Source organism: Oxyura jamaicensis, chromosome 8, assembly GCF_011077185.1.
Source record: "Oxyura jamaicensis isolate SHBP4307 breed ruddy duck chromosome 8, BPBGC_Ojam_1.0, whole genome shotgun sequence".
Lineage (NCBI taxonomy): Eukaryota > Metazoa > Chordata > Aves > Anseriformes > Anatidae > Oxyura > Oxyura jamaicensis.
The window spans coordinates 15,966,420-15,981,041 of record NC_048900.1 but is presented as its reverse complement, the minus strand read 5'-3'; the positions used below and the strand labels follow the sequence as shown (position 1 = coordinate 15,981,041).

At 39.9% G+C, this 14,622-nt stretch overlaps 1 protein-coding gene across 3 annotated transcripts in view; it reads left to right on the top strand.

Moving 5' to 3' along the window:
- Positions 1–6: 6 nt before the first annotated feature.
- The window catches only part of PKN2 (protein kinase N2), a 53,286-nt gene continuing 38,670 nt past the window's right edge, over positions 7–14,622 (top strand). Inside the window, exon 1 of one of the 3 annotated variants that reach the window (XM_035332663.1) lies at positions 7–307. In XM_035332663.1, coding sequence (XP_035188554.1) covers positions 260–307 — 48 coding nt within the window. In that variant the 5' untranslated portion in view covers positions 7–259. Of the gene's footprint in view, positions 308–656; positions 678–2,945; positions 3,068–14,622 lie in introns of those variants that run through there. The other 2 variants (XM_035332665.1, XM_035332664.1) reach the window with 2 other exon arrangements.

The window sequence follows — 14,622 nt, the reverse complement described above, 5'->3', positions numbered from 1 at the left end:
GCGCCGCCAGGGCCGAGCGCCGCGGCAGGGCGGGGGAGCGCAGGGCGGCCCGGCGGGCAGCGCAGCGCCTCGGCGCGCCCCCCATGAGCGCTGAGGGGGCGGCGGCGGCCCCTCCCGCGCCCCCCCGCCTGGCTGCCTGAGCGCGGGGCGCTCCCCCCGCCCCCGATGCGCCCTTAGCGCCGGCCCCGGGCCCGCCTCCCTCGCTCCCCTCCCCGCCGGCGGCGGCAGCGGCCAGGTGCGGACTTCAAACCCCAGCGCGATGGCGTCCAACGCGGCCGAGAGGGAGATCCTCTTCACCGAGCTCCAGGTAAAGCCGTCGGGGTTGGGGGGGGAGGCCGGAGCCGGCCGGGGGGAAGGAGGGGAAGGGAAGGAGGCGGGGGGAGCCCGCGCCCACCCCGGGCCTCTTCCCGCCGCTCTCCCCCGGGAGCGGAGGCGCCGCCGCCCGGTCACGGCCCCACCCCGCTGCCGGCCGCGACCCGCTTTTGTCTGCCCGCCGCTGCTCCGGCCCTCCGGCACGGCTCGGCTCGGCTCGGCCCGGCCCGCAGCGCCCCCCGGCCGCAGGGGGCCGCCTCCCGCCGGGCAGTTCCGAGCCCGGGGCCCCGCCGCCGCCGTGCAGGCCTCGAGCTCAGAGCCCGGCAGCAGGAGAAAACGGGCCCGCCAACGGCGTCCGACACAAGGCGAGGGGTTTGTCACTGCTGGGGGGATAAATAAATAAAGGCCTGGGGACTCGGGGGCTGCCCGGGCACGCTGCTCCGCCTGTCAGCTGCGGGCTCGGATACCGCCTGGGAGCTTCGCTGCTGTGCCCTTATCTGTAAATGTCAGCTCAACCTGCCAGCTCTTCCGCTTCCTCGTCTGAAAGAAAGCTCCTTTTCCGTTTTTTTGTTTGTTTTGTTCTTTTTAAAAAAAAAAAAAAAATCTGTGCGAGTTTATGGTTAATCGGGGAAAGAATGCCTCCCTGAATATATTAGTTGGACAATTAGCCAAACTAACGAGTCCATAAATGGAAAGCATTGAATTTAGTGTTCGGGTGGAAATCAGAACGGCGTGCTTAAAAAAGGAGGAATTTATTTCATAAATACTGTGAAATTTTCCTGTAGTTTTAAATGTCAGCGCTCGAGTAACAAAGGAAGAGAAGGCACAATAGAGGTGTAGCGCTTCACTTAAGATTGGAGCACATGAGATGGCTGAAGGCTAAGAATCCATCTAAAACGCTAAACTTTAATCAGTGGCTCGTAAGTGTCTAGGAAGAATCAGTATGTTAATACAAACTTGATACGATGATATATAAGCTGGTAAACCTGTTTGAAGTGGTAAGCTGCGTGAATAAGTAACTATGGTAGCATTACAGGTAAGCTAAGTGGAAGCAGAAGTTCTGTAAGTAGTACTGAAGAGGGGTAGGATTATCTAACAGAAATTAGCTATGTTTTGTTTTTTGTTTATGGGTTTGGGGAGTTGTTTTTTATCTTTTTGGGAAGATTGACTGATGATGCATATTTAAAAAATAAAAGTGAGCGTAGATAAAAAATAAAAGAGAGCAATCCTTTAGTTGCACCCTGTGTTGTGTTACATGTGGTAACTTTTGTATCAGTAAGTGTAGTCTTTGAGCAAAACAGAAAGGCTACAAAATTAACATGGAACCACCAGCAGGGCTTAAGTTTGTAAACTGTTACCTTCAGGTGTTTTTTAGAGGAACTTCCATATCAGGAAGAAACACTTTAAAGGTATTGTTTTGATTTCAGTGGCATATACTAACAAAAATCACAATATCACATTCCTTGTGAATTCTTCAAAACAAATTGCTCTTCATATACCTGTGTATAAAAGTTACTTCAGTGGCATGTTCCCAAAGTAAGGAGAACCATAGTGCAGTGTGAAATATGCCATTTTACTCATGTTTTTTTCAGGAGGAAACTTCCTCAAACTAAAGGATGCTAACTTAAATAAATAGTGTTGATACTTAAAATGGACTTTTACTTGCATATCGACCGCAATCTGACGTGGAAAGGGGAGGAAGTTGTAAAATGCATAGCTACAGTACAAGTTGAAAGCCTCACATAAGTGGGTTGATCTAGATCATGAACCATGTGTGGTTTAGATGTTTCGATAATACTCTGAGGACCTACTGAGAATGAGCTAAAAACAGTGTTAATCCCAGGCTTGATCCTGACTTTGAATCAAAAGTGAGTGTCAGTCAGTGATAAACGTGTCATGTTGCTTATTGACACCGTGTATTCCATATGTATTTGGTTATGATAGCCCTGAAAGCTCCAGTGTGCTGTAAGTAGTTACTGTTAGGTTTGGATGAAGTTAATAGAAGTGTTTTGGTTCTTGTGAATCAGTTGGAATCCCTGATATAAAGATTGGTAAACTTCCACAACTACTGACAGGATGAGAAGTGGGTTTGGGGAAATATGAAAAACAACAGGGCAAAATAACTACCTGCTGAGAAGAAAAAATGTGGTATTTGCACTTGTTTCAATGCGAACTCCATTTAATTAAATGGGCCTTGAATAGATAGATTGCACTTCTCACAATGACAGGTTTATATATATACATATAAATATATATAAATACTCCATATCTGATGGAACAGTTCCTTAAAAACCTCTGCTGGCAAATGTCCACAAAGCATTTCTGTCCTGCTATTTCTGCAAGGCATTTTTTCCATTCTTCTATATCTCACTTCCACGTTTCACAGACAGTAGGAAGTATCTCCTGTTTCTAAGCAAATTTTGACATAAGTTTGTTCAAGGCACAAAACGTATCACTTTTTCCTCAGTAATTACCAAACACATAGTGCAAAATAAACTTGGCAGTAAACAAACACCCCTTTAGATGGTTTTGTTTAGTAGCTTCATCAGCAAAATTACCTGATTACCAAAGACAGAGAGCTTACATAAAGGCAGCTTACCCAGCTTACCTTTTTACTTCATTTTTATCTCCAGTACAGGTTCTTTTGTAGGAGGGGGAAGGAGCTTGGGTAAGAACCTGTATTGATGATGTTGTCTTCCCTTCCAAAACTCTGCTGTTCTCTGAGCTTGCATCCTTTTAGAACTTTGTCCAGCAGGTAAACTGGCCTCCCAAATGCTTGCTTGCAGGTTAATTGCGTAGCCTTTAACTCTTGGCTTTCTAGCGGAAGTGGCAACTCTCCTCATAAAATAAAATTTTAACTAACATATAGATGCCTTAAAATAAGGCATCTATGAAATAAAACTTTTACAGTTTTAAATGAAAAATGCTATTTTTTTTTTTTTTTTCAAAATCACAGTTTTCCATTTCCAAAAAATTGTGCTTTTTGTTAAGTGATGATAGCTGTCAGCATTCTGAGTTGATATAGCCTGGGTAATATAAGTTATTACTTAAGGTATTCAAATGAATCTATTGTGTAAGGTAAGTGACTGTGCTTCTAGGTGTTCTCTACTGCTTCTTTTCAAGACAGAAATGTAAAGGTTTTCATTTTTAGACTATTATTCTTGATGTTACAAGATATAAGATTTTTTTCATTAATTCAAACTTATTTTCCAAAACAATTCCTGTGTTTGTTTTTTTCAAGTATGTGATTTTGTATGAAATAGTTGATTAAGATAGAGAACTTGGGCTCCACCATATAGCAAATATGCATGTAACAGCCTCACTTGCTTCAAATTGATGTGTCAAGCTTGAAAGAATGTTTAAAACTCAGTCAAAATCAGGTATTTCTAAAGTTACAAGACACTTACAAAAATGTCTTTATTTCTGGACTGGTCAGAATAAAGGGATTTTATTTTTTCCTCGTTGATATTTTGTTTTAATGGAAGCCCTAGTCATCTAATCCACTCACTATGATGCCATAGCCAGAGCTCTTTGAACTATAAATGTCACAACAGTTGTGTTTAAGGGCCATTGCTAACTTGTTTTATGTCTAAAGGAGTGATAACAATACCATGACTGAAATAAAGGTAAAATGAAGTTTACACTTGCTTGGATGGCACATCCTGTATAGTTTTTACTGTTTGCTTTTATTTTTCTATTTCATATCTGTGACAAAAATATCCATAAAATGAATGTGTTTGAAAAATACTTGGTATTTTGTTAGCCTATTTGAAATAAATTGGACAGTTGAGCTTCAGAGTACACAGCTATGTTTTACGTAGAAATGTGCACAAAATGAGACACTTGTACCTTGCCATGTAGGACTAAACTACAAGATGTAACTGAAGACCTGCATTTCCTTCCAGGTTGCTCTAGTCTCTGCTAGGTGACATTAGGCAGATGACTTTGCTTGCTCATGTCTCAATTTCACCATCTTTGGAATAGAGATAATGATGCTTGCTTTTTTAGAGATAAAAATGTACTGGGTATTTATTATTAGCTGTGGTCAAGTGCCTAAGGACACTTTAAAAAGGTACAAGTAACCTAATTAATTTGTTTTGAACAGACATTGTAATTAGGCTGGATATTCAGCAGTAAGACTACCTTCAAATACTGTTCAGCTACGACAGATTAGCCTCAGATAATTTTGAATTACTCTTGTTTCTTCAGAACAAGAAAATGTCACATTCAGGTGAAATTATCCTAAACCATTCTATAGCAGTTTAGACATGAAAATGTGTGTACAGCTGCTTGGACTTCTCAGCTCCCTACAAATGCTTCCAGAACTGGTGGATTTAGGGAAGCACTTCAGTTTTTTTCCATTTGTGGATATATATTACTCTTTAAACAGTACTCTGTTCAAAACTTGTATTAGTAAAATATACATCCTGTCCTCAGTGGAACATAAACAGTCCTTAAAATACCTTTAGGTAGGTGCATGGGTAGGGCTTTTGGTTTGGTTTTTGTTTTGTGTTGCCTTTTTTTTTAATCCTTCCACATCTGAATCCTGTCAGTCTGCCTGTTAACGTTACAGGTTTATGTATGATGTGGACTTGTATACATTTGACTTAATTTTCTTTGTCAGAGCAGATGTCTTTCTAGGACCCTGATCTGTTATTTTAACTGAAAATAAATCATTAGTGACGGGTAGTAGAAAAGTAGATTTAGTTACAGTATGCTTAATAGCTCTGCTGGAAAAGTTTACACGCTGAATGGTCATTCATTATAACGTAACCTAAAATCTGTAGCAGAATAACTAGATAAACATGTCCTTTACATTGGGGAATGGTGGTTTAAGGGCTTAATAATGGGATTAGGAATCTCTTCCTTCACTGTCTCAGTGCTTTGCCGAATTAGAGGCTCAGACATTACATGGCCTCTGCTTAGATTCAGAGGAATAAAGCCTTATGGTGGGTTACATGCAGCACAAGGGGCTCTGCCTGCTTTTTCTTTTTTGCTTTTTCCAGGATCACTTGTACAACCGGTACAAATTGGTTGGTGGTAGTTTTTTTTTTTATTTTAAATATGTATGTATAATATTTCCCTTCATGGATCTAGTAAGTAAATGAGTTCAGGAACAGACTGAGCTGAAGTTTCTCTCATGAAGTAGTTTCTGTGTAGCACAAGCAAGGCATTTATATAACATTTTGAAGCAAGCTTTAATTATTGGTATGTTGGTTTGTATTTCTGTATTATTTTGTTGTTGTTGTTTAGTTTTTTGAAAACTAAGTCTGCAGTTCCTACCGTAAGGAAAATAACTTTTTTGCTAGTAATATGTTTTTTTTTGTTTGTTTCCTTTTCCCCCACAACAGAAATGAGATTTATGTTGTAGGGTCCAAAACTTCTGCTGTCTTGAGATACAATTCAGAAGTACTACATGGGAACAGGAACTAATAGCACCATTAGTCAAAATGCATTGGGCATGTCCTTACAGTAATGTTATATCTGATTAGTTTGTTTATTTGGAGTGCAGCAATATAATTCTGTCAGACTGACACAAGTCTCTGCCATTTCTTGTTACTGCCATTTTGCGGTTCCTTGTTGCTTACTACGTTTGACAGTTCACCAGTGCTTTGAATTATTTGCATGGCAGTCTCATCATGCATCCTATGAAGCAATGTTCTGCTCTGAGGGTTTTCTCGCAGTGCTTTTTGGGATGCTTTCGAGAACCTTCAGGAATCCTGTGACTGTGTCAGACCAGTGCAGTTTTGTGGCATTGACTTTGCCAGCCCAACTTCTGGCAGCTGGCATGGGGGATGTGGCTGAGCTCTGTGGTGAGCGGACACTAATCTGAACAGGACAGCGTGCAGCTGCGGAGTTCTGTTCCCCTGTGTGGATCAGCTGTGCTGGGAGCGATGCTGCTGGTGACAGAAGAGGCGCTAAGCGAGCTGCTCCAGCTAGGCACTTACCTTCACAGAGAGGGCAAGTGATCAGTTGCTGTGGCTAACTTGTTGGACCCTGAAGTAGTTGTAGTTTGATTGCGTTTAAGAATGTGGCCACAACGTCTACTTTGTTGATGCTAGGTACAGATGCAGGTTCCTGTGCTGGGCGTGAAAGACATGGCTGCCTCGGTCGTGGTTCCTGAGTGCTGCTGCAGCGGCGCACAGAGCACTTCTGGCATGGGTGCACTGTGATGGCAAACTGTGCTCTTGTCACGGTACTCTTTGACTTGACTCTTCCTGGCTGCCCAGGGAGAAAACAGGAACATGAGCATAAGTGTAATTCTGCTAGGACAACTGTCTCTATACTAAAGGCCTTTGTTACACCATTATAGACAGTTATTTGTGTTACTGTGGTGTCTGGGAGCTCATTCTGGGTCAGGATCTAGGCATTGCTTAACACACAGCGAGTAAGAGTCTGTCCTCAAAGAGGTTACACAAAAAGCATGCAAAAAATGGGTGATGTAAATTCAGGGAGGAAAAGAAAGCGCTGATACAGGTGGTAGTGCCTGAGCATCTCAGCCATTCGTTTGGGGACATGTTGTAGCAAGGAATTGCTTGAAGGAGTGTTGGAGGGAAGTGGCTTCATAGGTGTTGGACTGGAAATCTCTTCCAAGGAGTGAGAGATGTGAGCATGTGTTGTGGGCGGTGGAGAATGGCAGTGCAGCCTGATCAGAAGGAGAAATAACCCGAAGGTACCAAATAAGAAATGACTGGGAAAAGGCTGAGCTACGGAAGATTAATAATCTTTCCCTGTTCAGGGTGTTTTTGTTGTTATTGTGGAGGAGGGTTGTTTGTTTGGGGGTGTTGTTTGTCTGGGTTTTGCTATAAAGAAAGGCTGGTGTGTGGCAGGACACAGAAAGTGTGTACTCTGGCCTGTTAAGTAAATCCAGAAAACTGGGCTGTGTTGTTTTTCTTCTTTAAAAGAAAAGAAACGCAGACATGGGTAAATTAGCTAGATTTTTCTGCCTCCAGTTCTTGTGGGTTTCTGTAAGCCTTCCTACATCATTGGAGACGTGTCGGGTTTTAAATGACAGAGAATTCCTCCTTCGTTCTCTACATAAATACAGATCAGAGAGCTTGAATTGAAGGCCTATCTGTTTCATGGCTGCAGTGTCATGAGTGGTAGTGAGTGCTGAAGCAAACTAGGCTTTCTGCTGAGGGTTTTCAAATGGCTGCAGTCCTACAGCATGGTACAAAGACTCAGAGATACTTAAATTGTGTTAAACAGAAGAACCTGATAATGAAATTATCAGAACCAATGGCTGTTTTTTTTATATATATGTTGAGAGGAACCAGGCAATAGCTTTTTACTGAGTTCCAGGACAAATCTTAAGGATGATGCTGTTAACATGACAGGAATACTTAAAAGCAGATCAGGTCAGACAGGAGAACTTCTTATGTGGATTATAAGTCCACTAGACAGCAGGAGTAGTTTTCTGAATTAGTGCTGGGCGTTAAACATGGAAAATCTTGTTCAGGTCCCAGAATGTAAGAGCTTTATTGATGTCTTTTAAAAGTTAATACTCAGAGCATGTAAAGATCCCCATAGTGTGCGATATACTTATGTATGTATATTTTTTTTTAAATGTGAACTTCTAGTAATTTGAGGAGAAATTGGGAGTTGGTGGCTGAAAGAAGCAGAAAAAAGGTTTTTGTCTTTGTTTCTGTTTTGAGGTCCCAAACACAAACAGCTTTATTAAGCAAGAAGTAATGTTAATGATATGGTTTAGTGTGTCACTGGCACTGTAGTTTGCTTTTGAACTTAGGAACTGAAAGATACGGATATCTGAAAACTGTAAAAAGGTCGATTCAGTTTGTTTTATTGTTGTAGATTGCTAAGACACAAGGCAAATCTGTGATAAATTTAGGATGGAAAAGTTCTAGTTGGTTCATTGTCCTCACTGTCTGCTATAACTGGAAGTTTTGCCCATGCAGACTTAAGGCTGTTCAAAGAACGCGTCAGACTTTGTCAGCTGGTGCTGCTGCTAAAAGCGGTTCTGTGCCATGCTGTGTTGCTTTGCATTTGCACAAACAGCTATACAGTGAACAGATTTTGTTGTTGGTTTTGATTTGGTGTTCATTTGGTGGTTTGGTTTTGTTTTTCCTAACTTGGTTTTCAGCCAGATCGGTTTCACAGTCCAATCCACTATGTGGCCCTATAAAGGTTTGCACTGGTGTTTGTCAGGGGCAGGAACAAGCCTCTAGGAGAGGTTAGGACTGCTGGTTCTTAAGTGTTGGGTTTCTGTTGTGTGCTTTTTTTGGTGTGTTTTTCTTTTTTTTTTTTTTTTTTTCTTCCCAGCAATGCTGGTTTATGCAGTAAAATGTTTATCAGGTTACAGGCCTGGTGCAGACAGGTTTACTCTGTGTATGTGGCTTTTGCTAGGCACTATGAAGACAGTCCAATTCTCCTGCAGATGGATAGGCAGATAATGAACATCCGTGCCCTGTCAGTGGCAATTCTTTTCTAGCTTCACATTCTTCAAGCAGAAGGTCTCGTGGTATGCTGCATGGGAGTGTAAGAACCTCTTTGTCTGAGAGAGCCTTGAAAATAGGATTGATTTGTGCATCATGCATGGATGGAAGGTGTAGTTTCAGCTAGCTTGATGTCAAAGGCTGAGAACAGTGTTAAGGTTTTGTAGCAGTATGCTAGGTGTATGTGGGGATATTACCACGACTTTATTTCCTGGCCTTCAGTAGTTCATGTTAAAGCTTTTACATGCCCAGGGCAAAGAGTAGTTTTGAAAAATCATGACTTCTTTTGTTATTTCTGTAACTAAGTGAAACAAAAAGCAAGTATACAATTAAAACAGTTGGGATCAAATTTTGGAGTGAAGAAAAGTTACTCTGCAAATAAATAACATTACTTATCCATAAAGAAAGTGAAGCATGTGTTACAGTTAGGTATGGATGTGTTTGTTATTAAATAGCTCAATAACTGTGAGGCATTTGAATATTTAGTAGGAGAAAAAAATGATTGCAATAACAATACCTCTGAACGGTCATACGAGCATCAATTACAACAGCCTTAGAGGACTTTGAAATCCTGAGTATAAGACTGATGCTGTGCATCAGAGGTGTAGTCAAATTTAGGGGGGGAAGGCCTGAATATATGGTACAGAAATAACAAATTTGAGGTAGCAAAATAAATGTTTTTCAAGTTCTTACGGTGTCAAATTCACTTGTAAAATTATCAGTTCTTTCTTCTCTGCCTTGTACACATTGGCAAACTCAGTTTGTTTGTTTGTTTTTGTCATAACTCAGCAGTGCCATTAGAATTTAGGACATGATTTTTTTTTGAGCTGTGCTGTTGGGGTGAGCAGTATCTTCAGAACAAACACGGAGAGATTTTGGTTTTTCAAATCTTCTAAAGTGCTCTACTAGCAACTGGCTTATCTGTGTAATGTGGGCAAGAAACTTGCTGCCAGTCCAAAAATAAAGCAGAAGAAAAATTGCTTAGTTCTGTTCTCCTGCCCACCTTTATTATTTATCTTTCTATGTAAGCAAAGCATAGCCCCGGTTATGGTAGATCTATGACTCAAACTGTTCACATCAGATTATTAGGTGTGTGATTGAAATTGCTCTTTCATCATTGTGCTGCATATTATCACTTGGATTCTTAAGTAACACAAATCAGAAGCCTCCCAAACTGAGAACTTAAACTTTGTGGCCTGGCTTTTTTTTTTTCCTTTTTCCTTTTTTTTTTTTTTTTTTTTTTTAACAAGCATGGTGTGTAAAGCCATCCATTGCTTTTCAACTTCATATGTTTATTTTTGTGGTAAAACTTTGCAAAACAATGAAGTAGAATGCATTGTAGGAGAATGTTCCCTGCACAGATAAGCCTGCACGTGACATGACAGGACTGTTTCTTCCCTAATTCTTGCATTGCGTAGGCTACACTTAGAAGAGAAATGATGACAAAGAAGTGTCAGCTTCTTTTAAATACAAAAGACAAAAGTACATCAGTTCTCTGCATTAGTGATGAGGTATCCTACTGACAGCCCATTCGGAGTACATGAGTAACTGCCTGGGCGTGATGGCGTGGGGGGAGAACACGGTACGCTAGCTCCTAGCAAAAGGTTATGGAAGACGGTCGGGCTGAAGGCAAGGTCTCAAAGGCCTGTATTGAAAGTACTAAAATAAGTGTACTACAGATCTGCAGAGCACTTTAAAATCAGCAAGGCCTTTTTGTAGGGCATGTTCTAAACTTAGTGGCAGCAGTAGAAAAGTAAAAGTACTGTAAATCGTACATGCCTGACTACTAGTGTAGCATTCTTGAACTGCTGCCCATTTAGGACTCGGCAATCTCCTTTAATGGAAGCATGTTTTCTTCGATATTTGACTTTGTTTATTGCTTATAAATAAGCTCATATGAAGCTGGTGTTTTAGGCTGAGAATGACTGGATGTTGAAAGTTATCATTTGCAAATTCTAATTATCTGTATAATTAGAGAACCTCAGGAAGATTATTTAAATTTTGTTCTTGAAACTTAACCCATTATTTAATGATTTTCTCTTGAAGAAATGGAAACATGAAACTTTGTTAAAGGAACATTTTAAATTTCAAAGTAATGTAATGTTAGTATAGTTGTTTTTTTTTTTTATTCTTGTTCTCTACTTCCTAACTTATACCAGTTAGCCAGACTCCAACTATTTATCAGTTGGGAGAAAAATTTAATCAATTTTAATTCTTTGTCTTTATCAAGTTAGTTCAAATATGATCCCACAAACTAACTAATATTTAAACAGCTTCACAAACTACTATCTAAATCTGGCTTTTTTCCTTTTCATTTTGTATGTGCACTTTTCATATAAAATGAGTATCTGTGACAAAGTGCATGCCATTCAACAAAAGCTAATTTTTGTTTTAGGGGGCAAACTCCTTTCCTGAATTCTGTCTTTGTTTCTGCATTTTACAGTATGTTACAACAAATTTGATAGTTAGCCTAGATTCCTTCAAAACTGATGTTCACCTACACTGGAATCCTGTACAAAAGAGGGAATGTGTTATCAAGCTTTAATTAAACTACTTTAACAAATATTTTTAAAAAATCCTTAGAAATGTAAGTGTAAAAGGAAAAAGAATGTGGGTCTGCTGCAAAGTAGCATTCAGTATCATCTTCTATTTTGCAGGCTAACAGCCAGCACTAATATTAAAGTGCTCTTTCTGAAGAGTTTCTTCTTGATGGGAGTAACGCAGTGACATAGGCAGGGCAGCAGCTGCCACACACATGGGAATTGGTTTCTTTAACTCCAATTTGAGTCTTGAACCAGATGACCTTGGGTATGAAAGAAAGGCAAGGGAGATGCAAGTGCTGTAAGTGGCCTCCCATTTTTGTAACTCTTTCCTTTCTGTAGTAGATAATACTGCTTATGGATTTGAAAGTAAGATTTTCATTTCTTCAGCATTTGCCTGCCTTCCTGTCTGTTGCATTTACTTGAAGTAATTTACTGTCAGTTTAAAGTTTATGCAGTTGTTCAAATAAGTACACTTTAAACTGAACTACTGGCATCTAGCACATAGTATTATCTGCAAATTTCCGTCTCTAATTTGTCTTGCACTTTGCTAACCATATATGTTGAAAACGTCAGATGTTCTAATTACTTTTATGAGTTTTTCCATTGTTATAAATTAAGCTGTCTACTGTCCCAAAGTATTTAAGTGTTTCTTTATTGCAATGAATATACTTGAAGCTTAGTACATAGTCAAGTATGTGTACTGGAGGTTCCTGCAAATCTGAGTTAGAGCAGCAAGAAGCCTATCAGTGGCATGTACTGATATGATGGGGACGATTGCCAGTCTTAAGGGAGCAAGGGCAGAAGGAGTGGGCTGGTGTGGTTCTGGCACACTCAGGAAATGGGGAGAACCTGTGCGCTCAAGCACTAGCTGTACCCCCAGAATATTTATTTAACATCTGTTTATTGCATACTGTCTAGGTAAAGCAGTGGGAACGGTGTGAAAAAGAAACCAGTAATGTTCAGAGAGGTCAGAAAAATGTACACTTAAGAGAGTGACAGTGTGAGCTAAATAGCATATGTTATTTTAGATGATGATATAGACAGATTAAGACCAACATCTATTGTCATATTTTTTTATTATTATCATTGGGACTGATCTTTATGTTTCTCTTGTGTCTTAGCATTTTGACATCTTTATTAGAATGCTTGAGAGAGCCTCGGTGCACGCCCATGGTCCCCCTTCTTTCGAATACAGCAGGGAGATGCAGCCTCCTGAAACCATGTGTTGAGTCAGAATATGTTGCTCTGATCGAGTAGAAGTCATCTTCCTGATGGTATTTCAGTCAAAAGTTAGTTTGTATATTTCTGTCTGCTAACGAAGGCATGCTTCAAATTAGATAGCTCATTATAGGGAAATGCACAGTAGATACTCAGGGGAATGCAGCAGGTTAAACTTCAACCATAAATAGATTTCCTTCTTTAGCTTGAAGGACTTCTTGAAGGTTTTGCTGAATGTCATATCTAGAGTAGTCTTTGTAGCTTCTGGTTGTTAATAAGCATAATATTCCCCTACATGCTACAGTTTGGATTGCTAACTGAAGGTTTTCTCGGAATGCTAACTAAAATGCTTCTGAACTGGAACGAAGTGGAAATCCTTAAAAAGTTATGAGCATGTCAAAATCTGTTAGACCGAAATATTGGCAAGAAATATGCCTAGAATATATTTTTTTTTTTTAAGTGTGAAATAGGATGAGGCTTGAATATTTAAAAAGAGATGAATTTAGGGTGAGAAGAGGTTAAATATCATATGAATGGAGTCTTGAATATGATTGATACTGGAAAGCACACAAAAATGTATGTATGTTAGCATCCAGTCTGAAAAAGGAAGTGTGTTGAAGTCACAAGCAAGTATACCTCATTGTGGGCTTTCTGAATACTAAACGGTGTAAAAACAATATATAATTCCCCAAGTTTAATGCAGGTGTAAGGTGATTTATTATTTTTTTTGCCATCATTACTTAAACTTAGCTTTATAGCATACCCAGGAAGATCTACTTTTATGGTCACATGTATACATGATGCACGTAAAAGCTGTTGTTTTATGCTGTTTTATAACGCTACGTTAGAGGTCTCATTGGTGAATTGGTTATTTGGAAACTGATACTTCCCATTTTCATTTTAGCTGATATTGAGACTTGGTAACAAGAGCTGCTGGAAGAGCCCTACACAAGTGTATATGCAAAGTGGAGAACAGCTTGTTTGAGAGATGATTTGGATCACTGTGCTGTAGGTCAGGAGGGGGATCGGGGCTCCTAAAAACTACAGAAAATGTAGAAAGCTTTAAAAACAAAACCCATAAGCAGATTTGTATTTTGAAATGTAAATGTATTAAGACTTTGTGTAGTCCACGTAATCAGTAAGTGAAATCACCTGCCTCTTTCTCACAGCTTTTGCATACGAAGCAATTGTCAAAAAATTTTCTTCTTGCTTGTATTGTAGGTTACAAGAAGTTTCCGGTTCTTTGGGACTTCCATAATACCTAGGGAATTCTTAAATACAAACTGGACATTGGGAGCTAGTGAGAAATTTCATACCATGTTTCAAAGGTCAGAGAAAGAAGGATTGCAAAAACACTATTCAAATGTATCACAGCATACATCAGTGATGCTCTGTAGAAGTCTCAGACAAATGGGGATGTGAAGTAATGCTTCTATAAATAACTCACTGTTCATCCATAAACTTTTACTGGAAAGGCATGGAATGAGATGCCTGCATCTCTGGAAATGGAATTTTGGGTGTGGCAACAATACTTACCCTGATACCGAAATGTGAGAGGTTTTGGTTTGTGTGTGTTGGGGGTTTTGTTTGTTTGTTTGTTTTCCCACTGGCCACCTGAAAAGATGAGGAAAGGATTTAAGGAGGCTTTTCCATCTTTTACTGCTGGGGATTAACAGCAGCAGCTTTTTCAGCTGGTTGGAGTGGAGGATGTGAGCTTTCTCTTAACTAACTTCAGAGATAATAACTAAAACTACTGTGAAAGAGTTTGTAATCCTACAGCATTGGTCCTTGGTACAAATCAAAGTATACATGCCATTCCTGTTTCAAAATAAGAAAAAAGAGATTCAGCTACCAAGATGAGGAGCCCACAAGCTGTGGTGAAAGCACTGCTAAACAGTCCTAGAAAGCAAAAAAATCTGGTCCCTTCACCAAGATCTTGTATATAGCCACCTGGCTTGTTGCCTCCTAAAACAGATGTTAGTATTATCTCTGATATGTATTGCTGCATTTATAATGTACAAAATAGTTGGCCGCTAAACATGATGGCTCAATTAGAGTGGAATGTAGGCTCTCAGCTCTTCCATTAGTTTTGCAAT